General features: G+C 39.8%; 1 protein-coding gene across 4 annotated transcripts in view; it reads right to left on the bottom strand.

Annotated features, from left to right (window-relative positions):
• adcy8 (adenylate cyclase 8 (brain)) overlaps window positions 1-21312 on the bottom strand; it is a 156556-nt gene that overhangs the window by 42008 nt on the left and 93236 nt on the right. For 3 of the 4 annotated variants that reach the window (XM_063062962.1, XM_063062943.1, XM_063062935.1), the window contains exons 8-11: window positions 21047-21244; window positions 20449-20549; window positions 14299-14500; window positions 8871-8960 (exon numbers count right to left, since the gene is read on the bottom strand). In XM_063062962.1, coding sequence (XP_062919032.1) covers window positions 8871-8960; window positions 14299-14500; window positions 20449-20549; window positions 21047-21244 — 591 coding nt within the window. The remainder of the gene's footprint in view (window positions 1-8870; window positions 8961-14298; window positions 14501-20448; window positions 20550-21046; window positions 21245-21312) is intronic. The other variant, XM_063062952.1, reaches the window with a different exon arrangement.

Genomic DNA, 21312 nt, shown 5'->3' on the forward strand with positions numbered 1-21312 from the left:
CTATTACTATTTATTATTTATGGTGCAACTGTAACAAAAAACAATTTCCCCCGGGATCAATAAAGTATGACTATGACTATGACTACTATTTCCACCAGTATCTACTTCCCCTTCATAAAGTCGATTCTAATGCAGTCCTCATCTTTTGGCATTCCCTCTTCCAGCCAACAAGACCCGTAAAACCACTCACTAGGTGAAACAGTGGCTTCTTCCTTTAGATTATTCTGCACTTGGAGGTCAGAATCATCAGAATCAGGTTTTTTATAAGACCATGAGACCATATGTCTATAAGAGCAGAATTAGGCCATCTGGCCCATCAAGTCTACTGTGCCATTCAATCATGGTTGATCCTTTTTTCTGTCTCCTCCTCAACCCCAGTTCCTGGCCTACTCCACGTAACCTTTGATGCCATGCCCAATTAAGAACCTATTGGTCTCTCCCTTAAATACACCCAACAACCTGGCCTCCACAGCTGCATGTGGCAAAAAATTCCACAAATTCACCACCCTTCGTCTAAAAAAATTTCTCCATATCTCTGTTTTGAAAGGGCGCCCTTCTATCCTGGGGCAGTGCCCTCTTGTCCTAGACTCTCCTACCATGGGAAACATCCTTTCCACATCTACTTGGTCTAGGCCTTTCAACATTTGAAAGGTTTCAATGAGTTCCCCCCTCATCCATCTGAATTCCAGTGAGTACAGACGCAGAGCCATCAAATGTTCGTCGTATTCGTGGCAGACCAATTGAATAACTACTTTGGTTCTGTCTTCACTAAGGAGGACATAAGCAATCTTCCAGAAATAGCAGGGGACAGAGGGTCCAGTGAGATGGAGGAACTGAGGGAAATACATGTTAACAGGGAAGTGATGTTAGGTAAATTGAAGGGATTAAAGGCAGATAAATTCCCAGGGCCAGATGGTCTGCATCCCAGAGTGCTTAAGGAAGTAGCCCAAGAAATAGTGGATGCATTAGTGATAATTTTTTAAAACTCTTTAGATTCTGGACTAGTTCCTGAGGATTGGAGGATGGCTAATGTAACCCCACTTTTTAAAAAAGTAGGGAGAGAGAAACCGGGGAATTATAGACCGCTTAGCCTGACATCGGTGGTGGGGAAACTGCTGGAGTCAGTTATCAATGATGTGATAACAGCACATTTAGAAAGCAGTGAAATCATCAGACAAAGTCAGCATGGATTTGTGAAAGGAAAATCATGTCTGACGAATCTCATAGAATTTTTTGAGGATGTAACTAGTAGAGTGGATAGGGGAGAACCAGTGGATGTGGTATATTTGGATTTTCAAAAGGCTTTTGACAAGGTCCCACACAGGAGATTAGTGTGCAAACTTAAAGCACACGGTATTGGGGGTAAGGTATTGATGTGGATAGAGAATTGGTTGACAGACAGGAAGCAAAGAGTGGGAATAAAAGGGACCTTTTCAGAATGGCAGGCAGTGACTAGTGGGGTACCGCAAGGCTCAGTGCTGGGACCCCAGTTGTTTACAATATATATTAATGACCTTGACAAGGGAATTAAATGCAGCATCTCAAAGTTTGCGGATGACACGAAGCTGGGCGGCAGTGTTAGCTGTGAGGAGGATGCTAAGAGGATGCAGTGTGACTTGGATAGGTTAGGTGAGTGGGCAAATTCATGGCAGATGCAATTTAATGTGGATAAATGTGAGGTTATCCACTTTGGTGGTAAGAACAGGAAAACAGATTATTATTTGAATGGTGGCCAATTAGGAAAAGGGGAGGTGCAACGAGACCTGGGTGTCATTATACACCAGTCATTGAAAGTGGGCATGCAGGTACAGCAGGGGGTGAAAAGGGCAAATGGTTTGCTGACATTCATAGCAAGAGGATTCGAGTACAGGAGCAGGGAGGTACTACTGCAGTTGTACAAGGCTTTAGTGAGACCACACCTGGAGTATTGTGTGCAGTTTTGGTCCCCTAATCTGAGGAAAGACATCCTTGCCATAGAGGGAGTACAAAGAAGGTTCACCAGATTGATTCCTGGGATGGCAGGACTTTCATATGATGAAAGACTGGATCGACTAGGCTTATACTTGTTGGAATTTAGAAGATTGAGGGGGGATCTTATTGAAACATATAAAATCCTAAAGGGATTGGACAGGCTAGATGCAGGAAGATTGCTCCCAATGTTGGGGAAGTCCAGAACGAGGGGTCGCAGTTTGAGGATAAAGGGGAAGCCTTTTAGGACCGAGATTAGGAGAAACTTCTTCACACAGAGAGTGGTGAATCTGTGGAATTCTCTGCCACAGGAAACAGTTGAGGCCAGTTCATTGGCTATATTTAAGAGGGAGTTAGATATGGCCCTTGTGGCTAAAGGGATCGGGGGGTATGGGGGGAAGGCTGGTACAGGATTCTGAGTTGGATGATCAGCCATGATCATACTGAATGGCGGTGCAGGCTCGAAGGGCCAAATGGCCTACTCCTGCACCTACTTTCTATGTTTCTATGTATGATAACCCTTTAATTCCTGGAATCAGCCTTGTGAATCTCCTCTGGACCCCCTCCAATGCCAGCACATCTTTCTCAAGATGAGGGGACCAAAATTGTTCTCAGTACTCAAGATGAGGCATCGCCAGTGCCTTATAAAGCCTCAGCATCACATCCTTCCTCTTGTATTCTAGACCTCTTGAAATTAATGCTAACATGGCATTTGCCTTCCTCACTACTGACTCAACCTGCAAGTTAAACTTCAGGGTGTTCTGCACAAGGACTCCCAAGTCCCTCTGCATCTCAGATTCCTGGATTTTCTCCCCGTTTAGAAAATAGTCCGCACGTTTATTTCTACTACCAAAGTGCATAACCATGTACTTTCCAACATTGTATTTTATTTGCCATTTCCTTGCCCATTCTCCTAACCTGTCTAAGTCCTCTGCATCCTACCTGTTTCCTCAACCCCACCTGCTCCTCCACCAATCTTGTATCATCTGTAAACTTGGCAACAAAGCCATTTATTCCATCATCTAAATCATTTACATACAGCATAAAAAGAAGTGTCCCCAACACCGACCGCTGTGGAACACCACTAGTCACTGGCAGCCAATCAGAGAAGGATCCTTTTATTCCCACTCGCTGCCTCCTATCAATCAACCAATGCTCTAACCATGTTAGTAACTTTCCTGTAATACCATGGGCTCTTAACTTAGTAAGCAGCCTCATGTGTGGCACCTTGTCAAAGGCCTTCTGGAAGTCCAAATATACAACATCCACTGCATCCCCTTTATCTATCCTACTTGTAATCTCCTCAAAGAATTCCAACAGGTTCATCAGGCAGGATTTTCCCTGAAGGAAACCATGCTGACTTTGTACTATCTTGTCATGTGTCACCAAGTACTCAATCACCTCATCCTTAACAATTGACTTTAACATCTTCCCAACCACTGAGGTCTATAATTTCCTTTCTGCTGCCTTCCTCTTTTCTTAAAGAGTGGAGTAACGTTTGCAATTTTCCAGTCCTCTGGCACCATGCCAGAGTCCAATGATATTTGAAAGATCATTTCTAATGCCACCACAATCTGTCACAACCACGGATTCGGCGCATAGTAGATACAGCAATTGCGCTTGTGAATTTGCATGTGTCAGCTAATTATTATTTTTTCTTGATAGTATTCAACTCCATACTTGTCGTCGCAGTGCTTGTCGAGACTTGGACAGAGCATAGCAACGCTTTGCTGCAGTTTTGCATTCGACCTTCCCTGAGATACTGGACTTTCAAGTCAACTGACTCTGAAGACTAGTGGTATTGTTTAATGTTTAGATGTTCCTTTCAACTGCAGTGTAGGCTTTGTTTTCCTTTTGAGAGTTTTAGTTAACGGCCCTGTTTGGCCTAGCATTTATTGCTTCATTTTCCCTATAACACTGTTCATATTAAAGTCTGTGAACTATTGACCTGCTTCAGTGCCTCTCACTCCGCACTTGGGCCATATCTGAACCTGGTAGCACAATCTTTAACACTACCTCTTTCAGAACCCTGGGGTACACTTCCTCTGGTCCTATGCACCTTTGGGTCTCTCAGATTTTTGAGCACCTTCTCTCGTAACAGTAACTGCACCCACTTCTCTTCCTTCACACGCTACAACATCAGGCATACTGCTAGTGTCCTCCACAGTGATGATTGATCCAAAAATACTCATTTAATTCATCAGCCATCTCCTTGTCCCCCGTTATTATTTCTCCTGCCTCTTTTTCTAGCAGTCCTGTATCCACTCTCATTTCTCTTTTAATTCTAACATACCTGAAGAAACTTTTACTATCCAGAAAGAAGAGAAAGTAATTGCCTTTCAACTCATGAGAGAGCACAGGCCATCAACTTTTTGCTGTTGATGTTTCTGTAGTAGGCAATTTCTTTTTTACGAGGTCGAGTTGCTAGCTCGATGTTCAACCCAGCATGGATGGAAAGCGTGCACGGGAGCCGGCTGGATTTGAACTCGGGACCTTCTGCCCCGAAGTCCAGCGCTGATGCCACTATGCCACCAGCCGGCCTTTTACTATTCGCTTTGATATTATTTTCTAGCTTGCTTTCATATTTCATCTTTTCCCTTCTAATGAGTTTTTTAGTTGCTCTTTGTAGGTTTTTAAAAACTTCCCAATCCTTTATCTTCCCACTAATATCTGCTTTGTTGTGTGCCTTTCTTTTGTTTTTACAATAGCTTTGACTTCCCTTGTCAGCCACGGTTGTACTATTTTACCATTTGAGTATTTCTTAATTTTTGGAATACACATGTCCAGCACCTTCCTCATTTCTCCCAGAAACACACGCTATTACTGCTCTGCTGGCATCTCTTCCAGTAGCTCCTTCCAATCTACTTTGGCCAACTCCTCTCTCATACCACTGTAATTTCCCTTACTCCACTGAAATATAGTTACGTCAGACTTTACTTTCTCCCTTTCAAATTTCAAGTTGAACGCAATCATATTGTGATCACTAGTTCCTAAGGGTTCTTTTACCTTAACCTCCCTAATCCCCTTTGGTTCATTACATAACATAGCTGATCACCTGGTAGGCTCAATGACAAACTGCTCTAAAAAGCTATCTCATAGCATTCAACAAACTCACTCTCTTGAGATCCATTACCAACCTGATTTTCCCAATCAATCTGCACGTTAAAATTTCCCATAACTACCATAACATTGCCCTTTTGACTTGCTTTTTCTATTTCTTGATGTAACCTGTGGTCCACCTCCCAGCCACTGTTGGGAGGCCTTTATATAACTGTCATCAACGTCCTTTTACCCTTGCAGTTTCTTAACTCAAGGATTCAACATCTTTTGATCCTATGTCACATCCTTCTACTGACTTGATGGCATTTTTTACCAGTAGAGCCACACCATCCCCTCTGCCTACCTTCCTATCCCTCCAATATAACGTGTAACCGTGGACAGTCAGCTCCCAACAACAACCATCCTTCAGCCACAATTCAATGATTCAACATCATACCTGGTAATCCGTAATAGTGCAACAAGATCATCCACCTTATTTCTTATACTATGTGCATTTAGATACAATACCTTGAGTACTGTATTTGCTATCCTTTCTGATTCTGCATCCCTAATGTTTTGACACTCCGCCTGTTGGCTGCAACTAAGTCCCATCACCTGCCTGCCCTTCCTGACAGTCTGACTGCATGCTACCTTCACTTTTTACCATCCATCCTTTCCTGAGTCCCTTCACCCCAGTTCCCGCTCTCCTGTCAAGTTAGTTTAAACTAGGTAGATTTTTAAAAAATAAAATACAATTATTTCATTTTATTTCATTTCATAATTCAATCTTTTTTTTCTACATGATTGATTTGGAATATGGGATACTGTGATCATATTACTGTGATTTAAATGTAATGTAATTTGTATTACTTACTTGTATCCTTATGAATTTTGTATTTGTACTTATGCAGTTTATATAATACTAATAAAAATATTGAAAGAGAACCCCACCCCCAACAGCTCTAACAAATCTGCCTGCAAGAATATTGGTCCCTCTTGGGTTCAGCTACAACCCGTCACTTTTGAACAGGTCATACCTCCCCCAGAAGATATCCCAATGATCTAAGAACCTGAAGCCCTTCCCCCTGCACCAGATTCTCAGCCACGCATTTATCTGCCAAATCATCCTATTTTACCCTCACTGGCGTGTGGCACAGGCAGCAATCCAATAATTACTACCCAGGAGATCCTGCTTCTCAGCTTTCTACCTAGCTCTTTAAATTCTCTTTTCAGGACCTCATTCCTTTTCCTTCCTATGTCATTGGTACCAATAAGTACCAATACATCTGGCTGCTCTCCCTCCCTCTCCAAAATGCTGTGGACGTGCTCCGAGACATCCTTGACCCTGGCGCCTGGGAGGTAAAATATTATCTGGCTATCCCGTTCATGTCTCTTGTCTGTTCCCCTCAATATCGAGTCCACTATCACTACCACTTCCTTCTCTCTCTTTGCCTTCTGCACCACGGACCCATGCTCGGTGCCTGTAAACCAGTCACCGTGCCATTCTCCTGGGAGGTCATCCCCCACAAAAGTATCCAAAGTGGTATACTTATTTTTGAGGGGAATGGCCACAGGTGTGCTTTGCTCTAACTGCCTGTTTCCATTTCTCCTGATAGTCACCCGGCTACTCACCTCCCGCAACTTCAGGGTGACTACTTCCCTGTAACTTACGTCAATTATATCCTCGCTGTCCTGGCATGTGTTGTGAAATTTGTTAACTTAACAGCAGCAGTTCAATGAAATACATAATATAGCAGAAAATAAGTAAGTAAATCCATTACAGTATATGAGTATTGATTAAAAGTTGTGCAAAAACAGAAATAATATATATCGAAAAAAATGAGGTAGTGTTCACAGGTTCGATGTCCATTTAGGAATCGGATGGCAGAGAGGAAGAAGCTGTTCCTGAATCACTGAGTGTGTGCCTTCAGGCTTCTGTATCTCCTACCTGATGGTTACAGTGAGAAAAGGGCATGCCCTGTGTGCTGGGGGTCCTTAATAATGGACTCTGCCTTTCTGAGACACTGCTCCTTGAAGATCTCCTGGGTACTTTGTAGGCTAGTCCCCAAGATGGAGCTGACTAAATTTACAACCCTCTGAAGCTTCTTTCAGTCCTGTGCAGTAGTCCCCCCCCCCCCCATACCAGACAGTGATGCAGCCTGTCAGAATGCTCTCCACGGTACATCTATAGAAGTTTTTGAGTGTATTTGTTGACATACCAAATCTCTTCAAACTCCTAATGAAGTATAGTCGCTGTCTTGCCTTCTTTATAGCTGCATCGATATGTTGGGACCAGGTTAGATTCTCAGAGATCTTGACACCCAGGAACTTAAAACTGCTCTCCACTTCTAATCCCTCTATGAGGATTGGTATGTGCTCCTTCGTTTTACCCTTCCTGAAGTCCACAATCAACTCATTCGTCTTACTGACGTTGAGTGCAAGGTTGTTGCTGTGACACCACTCCACTAGTTGGTATATCTCGCTCCTGTACATCCTCTTGTCTCCTTCTGAGATTCTACCAACAACGGTTGTATCATCAGCAGATTTATAGATGGAATTTGAGCTGTGCCTAGCCACACAGTCATGTGTATATAGAGAGAATAGAGCAATGGGCTAAGCACACACCCCTGAGGTGCACTAGTGTTGATTGTCAGCGAGGAGGAGGTATTTTCACCAATATGCATAGATTGTGGTCTTCCAATTAGGAGGTCAAGGATCCAATTGCAGAGGGAGGTACAGAGGCCCAGGTTCTGTAACTTCTCAATCAGGATTATGGGAATGATGGTGTTGAATGCTGAGCTATAGTTGATGAACAGCATCCTGATATAGGTGTTTGCATTGTCCAGGTGGTCTAAGGCCATGTGAAGAGCCTTGTTGTTCTCTCCACTACACTGAGAAAACCAAACGCAGACTCGGTGACCATATTGCAGACTACTTCTGCTCAATCTTGAGGATTCAGGTGACTGATACTTTTATAGCTCATCCCACTTTAACTCTGAGCTCCCTGTATTTGGCCTCCTCCTGCTTCAATAAAGATTGATAAAGTCGACTGCACCTGATATACCACAATATATACAACCTTCTGATTCAATGTCCAGTTTAATAATATTAGGATAACAAGGCATACTAAGAACTCACCTAACATTTCCATCTTTCTTGATTTAATGTTATGATAGTATTGGAAGTATGTGTGTCTCCTGCTGTTTACATACTTCCCTTAGACATAGTTTACGTTATGCACCATCTTCTTGCAGCTGGCATCACCTCCATTTGTATCATGCTTTCTCTCCTGGCCTTTGCCCTTTTTCTCCATCTTTTCATGCTCCCCCCACGCCCCCAACCTCTCTGTTTTCCCTGAAGTTCAAAATTTATTTTGTGTCTAATTGTTCCCAAATCTGGTGATAGGTCGTTACAGGACACATTGATTCTGTTTCTCTCTCTACTTTTTGACTTGGAGAGTACTTCCAGCATTTCCTGTGTTTTTTTTAAATCTCAGATTTACAGCATCTGCAGTATTTTATGTAGGATTATTACTAGATGATAACATGGCTAGGTGTTTCATCCCTTAATGAACACAACCCACCTTGTTACATCCAAAAATCTCTGCTTAAAGAAAGCGAAGCAATATGTTCATATACGTCAAAGAAAGAAACTAATCTCTAATTAGTGAATATTACATTTATTTACTCAAGAATGATTTGCCACCAGTGAGGAATTGCTTGTGCTTGGATGTGCAAAAGTCCTGGTGCATGTCATTTTGCAAATATTACACATGCAGTCAGACTGTTACGAATGAACAAAGAGCAGGCTGTTATAATTAAAAGAATAAAGTCATGCATGCTGATAAGAGAGTGTTTGAGTACCTCGGGATAGAAGCATATATCTGTACACTTGGCAGTAGAATTGAACGTTTGGTTCTTATCAGCTTTCGATTTTTCAGAGTCACACCAAAACTGAAAAAGAAGTTCAAAGATTAGATAAATGTAATTACTTATAATTCTCATAATTCCAGTTGGTAACTTTAAAATAGATAAAATTTAAAAGTTTTGGGAATATAGAGCCATGCAGTGTGAAAACAAGCCTTTCAGTCTGATTCCACACTAAAAAACAAATCCCCATTTTACTTTAATCCCATTATATTCTCATTACATTTCCATAAACTCACTTCAGATTCTACCACTCACCCACATACTGGGGGTACTGTACAGTGGTAATGTAACCTATAGCCAACACATCTTTGGGACCTGGAGGGAAACTATGAAATCTACAGGGCTGCAGAGAGAACATGAAAGCAGCACACCAGCAGTCAGGATTGAAGTCGAGTCATTGAAACAGTAAGTCAGCAGCTCTGCTAGCCGTGCCACAGTGCTGCCCACATTGCAATATAAAAATATACCTTTGAAAAATAATTTGCAGAGGTGTCATTTAATACATCATTCACTGAGTCATAGAATTGTTACAATTTTGGAGGAGATCATTCATCACAACATCTCTTTGCCTGTCAGTCCCAATACCCATCTCTTCTCCTGTGGCATTGTAATATTTTTCTCTTACGTGTTGAGTGAATTATCCGCCTATGCTTAAAAGATTTTTCATTTCAGCTACACGTCAAAACCAGTTTTAGTCAACATTTAACTTTTCATATGTGCAGGTAGATTTCTAGATAATTTGGAGTAAATAACACTTTCTATTTTCCTGTTTATCAGAGTACAATGTCTGATGATTCCCAAGTAAATATTAGGAAAGCAGGGTTGGCAATGCATAAAAATGATACTTAGGCTAAGAATTTCCTCAGGATAGCACTGTGACTTCCTTGGATGGCAAGTTCAAAACATATGAATGTGAATAAATGGGATTTCAATCCCATTCACACATTTTCTGATGCATTTACAGCAGAGGAAGGTGGGATTTTTTTCTGATGAAATTCTCATTCTATTTTTACTGGTCTTAGTCACTGGGATGAGGCAACAGGGGCCTTTTTCATTGGAGAAATAAAGACCTTCAGGAAGATAGCACTCTTTAAAAAGATGAGGTTAATAGATATAGTTCATATTACTAGTCTTTTTGAGCTAAATGGCTTAAAGGCATCAGACAGAATTTTACTGCCTACGAACTATTGATCTGGTAGAGAAGCACCACTGTCATTCATTCACAGCTCAGTTCACCTTGGATTTCTGTGTATGCACAGTCAAAGACAGAAGTCCAAAATGACTTGGAGGTCAAATATCAGTGAATTTTGCTTCACTCTTGGATATAGTTTTAGTAATTGGAAATTTAAACAGATATTTCAAAAGCAAACTGTAATTCATCTGACTTTCTTCCCCTTTGCTATTGTACCCAGCAGTGCAATGCTAACACACCCTGGAGTGGCCAGATTGCCTTAACATCCGACACCTCAGCTTATTACCTGGGCTTGCTATCGTACATTTAGTAACACTATTCACTCCAATAGTGTTTCCAACCTTGTGGGAGAGGTCAAGTACTTAAGTTATTTTAATTTTTTCCCAGTTTTTTCTTATTTCATTCTATTTGGACTACCTTAACTGCATTTCAATAATCACAGGGAGCTGTCAAGGTTGTTAGGGTATTTTAGGACATAGGTGCAGCTGTACATCACCAACAGACCGGTTGCTCAGCCTTGGCGAACAACTCTGAGATGTGGAGGGTTGGCTCATTTGTCTCTCAACCTCAGGAAAGTTAAGTTCTGAAAGCATAGAACTATGGTCAAGCTCATGATCTCTGTCTAGTATAATGTTGTCTTGCATGGAAGTCATTCTTTTTGATCCCAAGAGTAGATAGCTAGGACATGTGTAGAAACATAGAAAATAAGAGCACAGCATGGTCACTCAGCTCCTAGGCCTGTTCAAACATGCATGATTGACCTTCCAGCATTCTTTCTCCTCCCTCTTCCTTTTTCTATTCCCCACTCTGGCCTCATACCGCTCTGTCTATCACCTCCTTCTTCTCTTTCTCCCATGGTGCACTCTCCTCCTATGAGTTCCTTTTTTGCCAGCCCTTTACCTTCCTCACCCACCTGGCTTCACCTATCACCTTCCTTACCCTCCTACCACCTTTTTATTCTGGCATCTTCCCTCTTCATTTCCAGTTAGAAGGAAACCTGAACCATCGGCTGTTTATTAATTTCCATATATGCTACCTGACCTGCTGAGTTCCTCCAGCATTTTGTGTGTGTTGCTCAGACTTCCTGCATCTGCAGTATGTGTTTATGGTTGATTATCTATTTCTGTACGCTGCATCTTCATATTACTTGATCCCTTTAGCATTAAGTGAATATATCTACCTCCTTCTTGAATGCACTCAATGACTTGGCCTCCAATACATTATGTGGTTGAGAATTCCACATATTCACACTGCCCATGTGTACAAATTTCTCCTCATCTCATTTCTCAATGGCATTCCTTATAATCTAAGATTGAAACCCCTATTTCTAGACTCTCCAGCTATTATGAACATCCTCTCTGTATTGATTCTGCAAAAATGTTACAGGTTTTATAGGTTTCTATAAGATTCACTATTAATATTCTATACTCTGGTAAATATAAGCTTCACCAGCCTAAGCTCTCCTTATACATTAATCCTGCCAGTCCAAGAATTAGTCTAGTAAACACACAATACATTCTGTCCATTGTAAGAACATCCTTTCTCAGATAAGAAGTCACAAAATTGAAAACAAAAACTATAGAAAAGGCACACGAAGGTCCTGTACAGCTGCAGCAAGATAATCTTGCTCCTGTACTCATATCCTCTTCCAGTGAAGGCCAAAATACCCTTTGTCTTCCTAATTAGTTGCTGCACGTGAGTGTTGTTTTCAGTGTAGGGTGTACAAGGGTATCCAAGTCCTGTTTCAGCTTGCTTTTAACCAGTCTACCTTCACTCAGGTAATAAAGACTCTGTTTACAGAACCAAAATGGTTTGCTTTTTGTTTCTCCAAATTAGTTTGTGCCTGCATGTATTCTCCCACTCATCCAACTTGTCCAAATCATCTCTCTGGACCCTCCTCACAACTCACCTCCCTCCCATTAACCAGCCCCCCACCCACCCCCCATCTGCCACAAGCTTTCCGTCTTCCAAAGCAGGCCAGTTAGGTTTCCATGAGAGCAAAAAACTTGAGTTGTAGAATATTGAATGGATGGAAATTCACTAGTAATTGTAGTCTCCTGGAAATTTGCTTGATTGGATTTGTGGGTCAAAGAGCAGTTTGCCATTATTCTCTTCCCGAACTCTCCTAGTGTTTTGTCCTCATCTTTTTAGTTTGCCTCTCCTGAGAGAGCATGTAGTTTTGAGATTGTGAGCTGCATTGAGAAGTTTGTTTTTGCCTTCTCCTTGCTGTATCTGTGGAAGAGACTTTGCATTCTTGCTTCTTCTGGCCTTCAGTGGAGAAGGGGCTGCGCCAAACTGCAGAAATCCTTAAATTCATATTTCAGGACCAAATTGCACATATACCAATGGATAAAAATTTGTGATAGATGTTTGCACTCAGAACAGAATAATGATTGGAAGGAATGGTTTTCATCTGTTGAAGAACTTGTACACTCATTGAAGCAAATTGACAGTAATACTTCAAGAACTTAGATATAAAAACAGGATCAGCTATCAACACTTTTCTGTAAGGAAAACAATTATAAAAAAAGAGGTAACACTACACATTATTGAAAAAGTAATAGCTTTATCTTCCATTCCAATATTATGTATGACAAGGAAACATCACACTAGGGAATGGATGTAGTTATCTCCAAAATAAAAATCAGGTTCTCTTGGAGGCAATTCATTTGATACGTGGAATTCAGATTTAATCCTGAGTTTGGTCCTGAAAGTTCTTTCCTCTCCTTAGAAAGGTTCTGATGCAGTTTGAGGGTGGTGTAAAGCCAAATAACTGAGATAGAAAATGTGGAGTATGCAAAAATTTGTCAGGATTAAGTTCAAAAAGCAGTTAACTTCATTGGAGAATTAAACTGTCTTTTAAACTAGAGGTGATGCAAATGGTGTAAGGAAATGTAGGTCAAAATAATGGTGCATAATTATGAAAGAGTTGGCCTTGAGCCTTTTACAATAACAATGCTCTAATTATAAGTGGTTCAAACTCTGGGAAATATGGTGTCCAGTGATGGTTCTCTACCTTTGTCAGTATCGAATTTAATTTGATGATTACTAAAAGTACTTTATATCTGACAGAAAGTCAATTAAAACGTTGTTCCCACTCGTTGGTTATTACTGTTCATGAGGATATTTAGTCAACTATCCTTGTATCCCTTGGTACTGATGGTACAAAACTAAATACAAATGCAAAATGGTATGGATTCAGAAAATCTAAAAACAGAAAATGTTGGCAATGCATAACGAGGTTAGAGAGCACCATCTGTCGAGAGAAAATATAAGTTTGCCACTCTCCAGAAGTGCTGTTTGTTGTAGCTTCTCCCCTATGATCCTCAATCCTCTACATGCACACTGCTTGTCCAGAAGAGGACAGCCTACCCCAGTGATCCTCTGCATTCGAAAATCCAGCAACTGGAGTAGTGCGGTCAGGAGGTACTACCTCGATTAAACAGTGATGGCATTTGTTACACTGAGAATCTAGAGATGGGGTTTGCCATTGTAAAAGCCGTGGGTGTTATCAATAAAATTTAAATATCTCTATAATTTGGAGACATTAGAATACTCTTAAAATTGATACAAATAATTGAAAAATATTAAAATTAACCATTTGTAACAGGACTGTAAAATGTTGAGAAAAAGCATCCAAAAACACATACGGTATATATTTTATACCACTAAAGTAAGAAGTAAGGATAAAGTAACCTTCTATTTTCAAATCTTGTGTTTTACAACCCCCATTGAAATCTAAAGCGTATTGTATGCTCTACTAGATCTAACATGACATGTTCTGAGTTGTGATTCCCTGAGAGGGAGATGTTCTGTAGTTCCAACTGTGCTGATTGGAAATGCCATCAATAGCTAAGATAAAATGGCCCACTGTTCCAGGTTGAACAGTCATTGACTGAATCAGTAATCCCATTTCTTTCTACACAGAGACCACCCGACCTGCTCACTGTTTCTAACATTTCCTGTTTTGTAATACAGAAACAAATATAATAGCCAAATGTTGGAATTACATCGCTGCTAATATTTACTATTTGCTTGAAGGTTGGAGAATAAATGGACTATAACAGCATTTAAAACTGCATGATGTCCAGTGGTTTTATATTGAAAACAATATTGATAATTTATGGAGCTAAAGCTTTCTAAAATAGCAGAAAAAAATGTAATACGTACTATATTTATTATAGCACCAAGAAAGTTTATCATAATGGAGGCAAATATGATGACATTCCTTGCAAAATTGTTTTCGTTGATCCAGCAGCATGATTTTCGAAGAACTAATGGCAGACATTTATAATCCTCTGCAGTAGTAATTAATACCAGTGCAGCATGCAACATGATCAAAATGGTAAACTGGATCACCATTGGCATCATTCTATGGAGAAAACATAATACAATTACTTTGTTTAACTGCATGCATGTAAACTATCACTCCACATAATCTTACTTTTGTTACACGAATAATTGATCCAGAATGCTGCCTCATGAGTTGTTGGTCTGGCCTGATAATATGGCATGATGTGTTATACTTTTCACTGTAGAAATAGAAGAAAAATAGTGGGCTTGCCTTTCACACTTTCACTGGGTAGGAGCATGGTATCTTTATTCTCAGTTAACTGAATTGATATTATGCATAGCCTAGGTGCTTGCTTACTTCCTTCAATGGAACACATGTAGTTTGAAAATTGGAATACTCTGTTACACAATTTATAGACAATAAAGGAAAATGCTTTCAAAAGTATTTGAATATACATTCTGGCATCATAATACTTTGCGCAGCTGTGTCCTCCACATCCTTCTGTTTACAACTCACTATTTACAATTCCTGTTGCTTGTATCAGAATGGCAAATTTACTAGCCTCCTGCCAGAAATGCTAACCAGAAACTTTGCACATTGCACTAAAATTGGTATGTTTTTGTTTCAATAGTGTTCTTTCTTGTAAAACTAGTGTTTATACTTAATTTATGTTTTTTGTGAATGTTGTTTATATGATTCTACGTGCCAGTGATGCTGTTGCAATTATGTTTTTTCATTGCACCTGTGTATACATGCATTTGTGTATATAACAATAAATTCAACTTCAATTTTGACGTAAAGCAGAAAATAAGCAGTTCTGATGAAAAATCATTGATACGAAATATTAGGCCTGTTTCTCTCTCCATAAATGTGTAAACGGCTGTAAAATTTTCCCTGTGTTATGATGATTTCACTAGGGGAAGCTGTTTGGGAACATTTGACTCCAATCACTGAATTATTTTCCTTTTGACCTCAGCCTTGTCAAAGCTCTGCTTCCCTCTACAATGTGGAATTCTACTTTTATGTTGCTCCTTTTGATGTCTCTTGTAAAATTAAGGCTTTGATGACAATTCAGCTGAAATGCTGCCAGATCATAGCTGAAGAGGAACAGCTTGACAAACTGACTAAGTCGCCCTGGTGTACATATATTACAGTAGGACCAACCCACTTTATCTAACTACTTCTCAGTCAGTCTACTCTCAATCATTAGCAAAGTGATGGAGGATATCATTAACAATACTGTCAAGCACACTTATTCAACAATGACCTGCACAAAGAAACCTGGTTTGAGTTTTGCCAGAACCACTTGTCTCGAGACCTCATCAAGATCCAAAGGTAGATCAGAGTTGAATTCTGGAGGTGTGGTGAGAATGGCTAGCCTGGAGTTCAAGGCAGCATTTGACTAAATGTAGCAATGACCAGGTCATACTGATGCCAATGAGTATCAAGAGTGAACATTTTAATGGCTGATGACAGACTTTGTAGAAAGAAAAGTGGTTGTGTTTTTAAGACTTTTATCATTCCAGCCACAGGACATCATGGAGCACTGTCCTAAACCCAATTATTTTAGCTGTTTCACCAGTGTCCTTCCATTAATCATAAGGTTTGAAGTGGGGATATTCACAGATAATTTTATTCTTAACTTCTCAGCAAATCACGCAAAACTGTCCTGCATACAGGAAGACTAGACAACATCAAGGCAAATGCTGATAAATGACAACTAATATATGTTCTACAGACAGTGCCACATTATGATTATCTCCAACAAGAGAGAGTCTAACCACCTACCCTCATATTCAATTGTATTACCATTTTCAAATTTCTCACTATCAATGTCAGGGGTTTCCACTAATCTGAAACTAAACGGGACCAGCAACTCACAACAGTAGCTACAAGAGGAGGTCATAGACATGGTATCACGTGGTGAGTGCTTCACCCAAAACCTTTCCAATGTTGTCAAATGAAAGCCAGGAGCATCATGGGATACTTTACTTGCCTGAAAGAGTGCAGCATCAACATCTTTCAAGAAATTCAATACCATTCAGGAAAAGGAACAGCCTGCTCTACTGCCAGTCCACAAACCAGCCCAAACATTCATTCACTGTGGTGCACAGTTGCTTTAGTGTTCAGCTTCTATAAAATGCACTGCTGGCATTTGTCCTGTGTATTGGAGAGCACTTCCCAAACAGATCACTTCTAAAAAGGAAAAGGCCGGTGGATGCATGGGACCATCACCAACTTCAGATTCCCTTCTCCAGCCTTAATCCTCATTGGATCTGAACACCAGAACCTTACCCTCAACTGTAGAAGTTCAAGGGTATGGCTCACCATCATCTCTCAAGGACAAATAGGAATGGGTACGAAATACTGACCTTGTCAGCAATGTCCACATATTGAAAACAAATTGAGTAATAAAATTATTTGTTCGGTAATAAAATTATTTACCTTAGAGAGCTAAAGGTAAAGGAACCCTTAGAAGTCAGTGATCATAAAATATGATAGAATTCACCCTACAGTTTGAAACGGAGAAGCTAAAGTCTGATGTATCAGTATTACAGTGGAGTAAAGGGAATTGCAGAGGCATGAGAGAGGAGTGGGCTGAAGTTGATTGGAAGGGGACACTAGCAGGGATGATGGCAGGATAGCAACGCCTGGAGTTTCTGGTAGTAATTTGAAAGGTTTAGGATAGATACATCCCAAAGATGAAGTAGTACAGTAGATTCTGATTAATTGGGTCATCAGTTAATCAGGTCAGCCACTTATTTGAGACAACTTATAAAGAATGAAAACTAATTGAGAAAATAGCCAGGATTCCCCTCGTTTATTTGGGACACTATACTGCTTAAATGGGGCAGGAGACTGTTGTCAAACAGTTTCTAACTAGTGTCAGGTGTGCTTTTGTGTGATCATCACTCTACACCATGCTTAGAGTGAGCAGTTTTTAAATACCATCAATTGTATGTGCTTGTGTTAAAAAAAAGCAGCAATTTTTATCAGTGACAGTTGGCAAGAAATAAACAGTAAGACAATTCAGAACTGTTTTGTTTACTGTGGTTACAAGCATTAAGACTTGTAGATGCCAGACATGGTAGGAAGTGAAAAAGAAATGATTTCACTACTTCAACAAGTTTGGAACTATGACAAATTCAAAGGTATCAATAAGCATCTTGATTGTTACAAAAACATAAAGATTTGGAGGATGCAGTTGTCAATAGCGTTGTCTGAAGGCAGTCCATTGTCTACACTAGGTGCTTGCATTGATTTTGTTCATTTACAGTCAATTAAAAGAGCATGACAGTGCACACTGGATGAACTATTAGGAACTAATACAGTTTTATAGAACTGTAGTAGTATTGATAGTGTTCTAATTTGTTCTGTATTTCATTTAAATATATAATTTGTTTAATTATTTCCATGAAACTTCGGCTAATTGAGGCAGCTGCTTAACTGGGCCAAAATGTACTGCTCCTGAATATGTCCTAATTAACCAGAATCCATTGTATTCTAAAGGGAGGATGAGACAACCATGGCTGGCAAGGGAAGTCAAAGACAGCATAAAGGTAAAAAGAGAGGGCATATAATATAGCAAAAATAGTGGATAGTTAGAGGATAGGGAAGCTTTTAAAAACCAACAGAAGGCTACTAAAAAAGCCATTAGGAGGGAAAAGATGAAATATGAAGTTAAGATAGCCAATAATATAAAAGGAGAAACCATCAGGTTTTTCAGATATATACTGAGGTGAGAGGTGAATACTGGATTGCTAAAATTTATGCTGGAGAGGTAGTAGTGGGAAACAAAGAAATTGCACACGAACTGAATAAGAATTTTTGTCAGTCTTGACTGTGGGAAACACAGTATGCCAGAAATTTGTGAGTGTCGGGGTCAGAAGTGAGTGTAGTTGCTATTACTAAGGACAAGGAGCTTGCTAAGCTGAAAGGTCTGAATGCAATTAATTCACCGGCACCAGATGGACTACACCCCTTGTCTTTGAAAGAGGTAGTTGAAGAGATTGTGGAGGCAGTAGTAATGATCATTCAAGAATTATTAGAGTCCGGAAAATTGAAAATGTCATGCCACTTTTCAAGAAGCCGGTGGGGGGCAGAAGAAAGGAAATTATAGGCCAGTTAGCCTGACCTCAGTGGTTGGGAAGATATTGGAGTCCATTATTAAAGATGAGGTCTCAGGGTACTTGGAGGAACAGGATAACATGGCCTGAAGTCAGCATAGTTTCGTTAAGGGGAATTTTGTCTGACAAATCTGTTGGAATTCTTTGAAGAAATAACAAGCAGGATAGACAAAGGAGAGTCAGTGAATGTTGTTTGCTTAGATTTTCAGACGGCATTTGACAATGAGCCGCACAAGAGGCTGCTTAAGCAGATGAGAGCCCATAGTATTACAGGAAAGATACTAGCATGGATAAAAGATTGGCTGACTGACAAGAGGCAACCGGTGGGAATAAAGGAGGCTCTCGCTGGTTAGCTACCTGTGACTATTGGTGTTCTGCAGTTTTTGGTGTGTCGTGTTGGGAACAATTATTGTCATGTTATATGTCAATGGTTTGGATGATAGGATTGATGGTTTTGTTGTGGACAGTATAAAGATAGGTGGAGGTGCAAGTAGTGTTAAGGAATCTGCAGAAAGACTTAGACAGATTCAAAGAAGGGGCAAAGAAATATTAGATGGAATATACTATAGGAAAGTGTATAGTCAAGCACTTTGTTAGAAGGAATAAAAGCATAGGCTATTTTCTAAATGGGGGAGAAAATTCAAAAATCTGACGTGCATGCTCAGTCAGTTGTAAGGGAGACAAATGCAATGTTAACATTTATTTGGAGAGGACTAGAATATAAGAACCGAGGCTTTATAAAGCATCGATCAGACGACATTTGGAGTATTGTGGGCTGCTTTGGGATGTGTTAGCTTTGGAGTTGGTCCAGAGGAGATTAATGAGAATGATTCCAGGAATGAAAGGACTAACGTTTGAGGAGAGTTTGACAATTCTGGGCCTGTACTTACTGGAGTTTAGAAGAATGGGGCGGGGGGGCGGGGGTCTCATTGAAACCTATTGAATATTCAAAGGCCTAGATAGAGGTAGATGTGGAAAGGATTACCACAGTCAGCTATGGAGGCCAAGCATTGGGTGTATTTAAAGCAGAGGTTGATAGGTTTTTGGTTGGTCAGGGCATCATAGTTTATGGGGATAAGGCAGGAGAGTGGGATTGAGAGGGATAACAAATCAGCCATGATGGAATAGCAGAACAGACCTGATGGGTTGATTGGCCTATTTCTGCTCCTATGTCTTATGGTCTTAAAACAAAAACTACCATGATATTTCCAGTTTGTTTGGTTTAGAGTGCAATCAGTTTCTTTTTAAAGCCACATGAAATGAACAAATTTGAGACATGAGTGCTACTGTAATCTTAATGTATGAACATTTCAATCTTGTAATGTAGGTTCAAATGCTGGGATGAACTACAGTTGAGGAAGTGAAGACTTGGCAATGCCTCGTTCAATTACTTCACTAGTTAGTCACCAGCATTCTTGACAGGATTTGACAAGGCTTCAGAGATCTGTTCAGAGATTATTCTATTTGAATACCTACCAGATCTAGTCCAACATAACAGCATGTAGATCTATTTATAGTGCAATGTCAATATTATTTAACATTTCTCAAACACTTGTAAATGTATTAAGTTGACAGCACATTATAAGAAATCTATGTTATTAGTTCAATTCCTCTACACATTCATTGTTATCAAAATGTTTCACTTTGACAGTTCCTTTTGTCTCTAGATCACTTTCTCCTTCTCTACTGAAATACTGTTTGTTTGTGCTTGTTTCCATTTTCCTAATGCAAAATCTGGTTTAAATAAATTTGCTCTGCACAATGTGCAAGTAAGTGAATAACAAATCTTGCTTCCAGATGTCATTTTGCCTAACATGAAACATTCAATATCATAGTACAAAATATGGTTAAAAATACACAATCGATCTTTCAAGTACAAGGGCAATTTTTAATACTTACCTTGATATAGGCAGTAAACTTTGTATTGCTGTGATAAATATTAGAACAATAAAAGCACACACCAGGTTTGACTTGAAAACTTCATCTCGCATCTGTGAATACTGTAGAAAGAAGCACAAACAACAACAGGTCAGATTCCCATGAATCTCACAGCGCTTTGCAGTGATTATCTGCTCTATGGGAGATCTGGGAAATTAGCAAGATCTTGCCTATCAGGATGGCCAGTGCCAATTCAAAGAAAATCTATTGAGTTTCTAATGGTATTATTGGTGCTACTTACTTTACAGAGAGTGCTTTCAAATTTTAAAAGTTCAATACTTAACCAAATCAATGGATGAACTATAAAAATATAATGTTTTGATTAACAACCTTTTCTTTAAATGAGTTTTCCTTTCATAGTTTAACTATGTCTCTATTCATTTTATTAGCCAGTATAAAGCTTCATCACGGGAAAGGTATATAATAATATAAGTCGTTACTCTTAAAATTTCAAAAATTGTAATTGCATTGTTTTCTGTTAAAGGTTTTATATCTTTGGCATCATTTACTGCGTCCTTTTTGCTAATGCTGCCAAAATGTGTATTTGTGGCCCAGCTACCTTTTCCTCCAGGCTGGAGTCTTTAAACATCAGTGAGAAAGGCTTGATATGCTCTCTTCTTAATTTATCCCCACTCCTTAAGTCGATGGTATGTTCTATTCGCTTGTTAATTTCCTCAGGCCCAGACTGGACATGCAAAGCTTGTGCAAGGTGGTTTGGAAGCAGGTTTATTGAATTTCTTGTAAGGGCAGCCAAAGTCTAGGGAAAGCACATGCAAAGAGAATAAACCCCTCTAGACCTCTGTTCAATTGCATTAGAGTGAATAG

Source organism: Mobula hypostoma, chromosome 1 (assembly GCF_963921235.1).
Source record: "Mobula hypostoma chromosome 1, sMobHyp1.1, whole genome shotgun sequence".
In the NCBI taxonomy this organism is placed as follows: Eukaryota; Metazoa; Chordata; class Chondrichthyes; order Myliobatiformes; family Myliobatidae; genus Mobula; species Mobula hypostoma.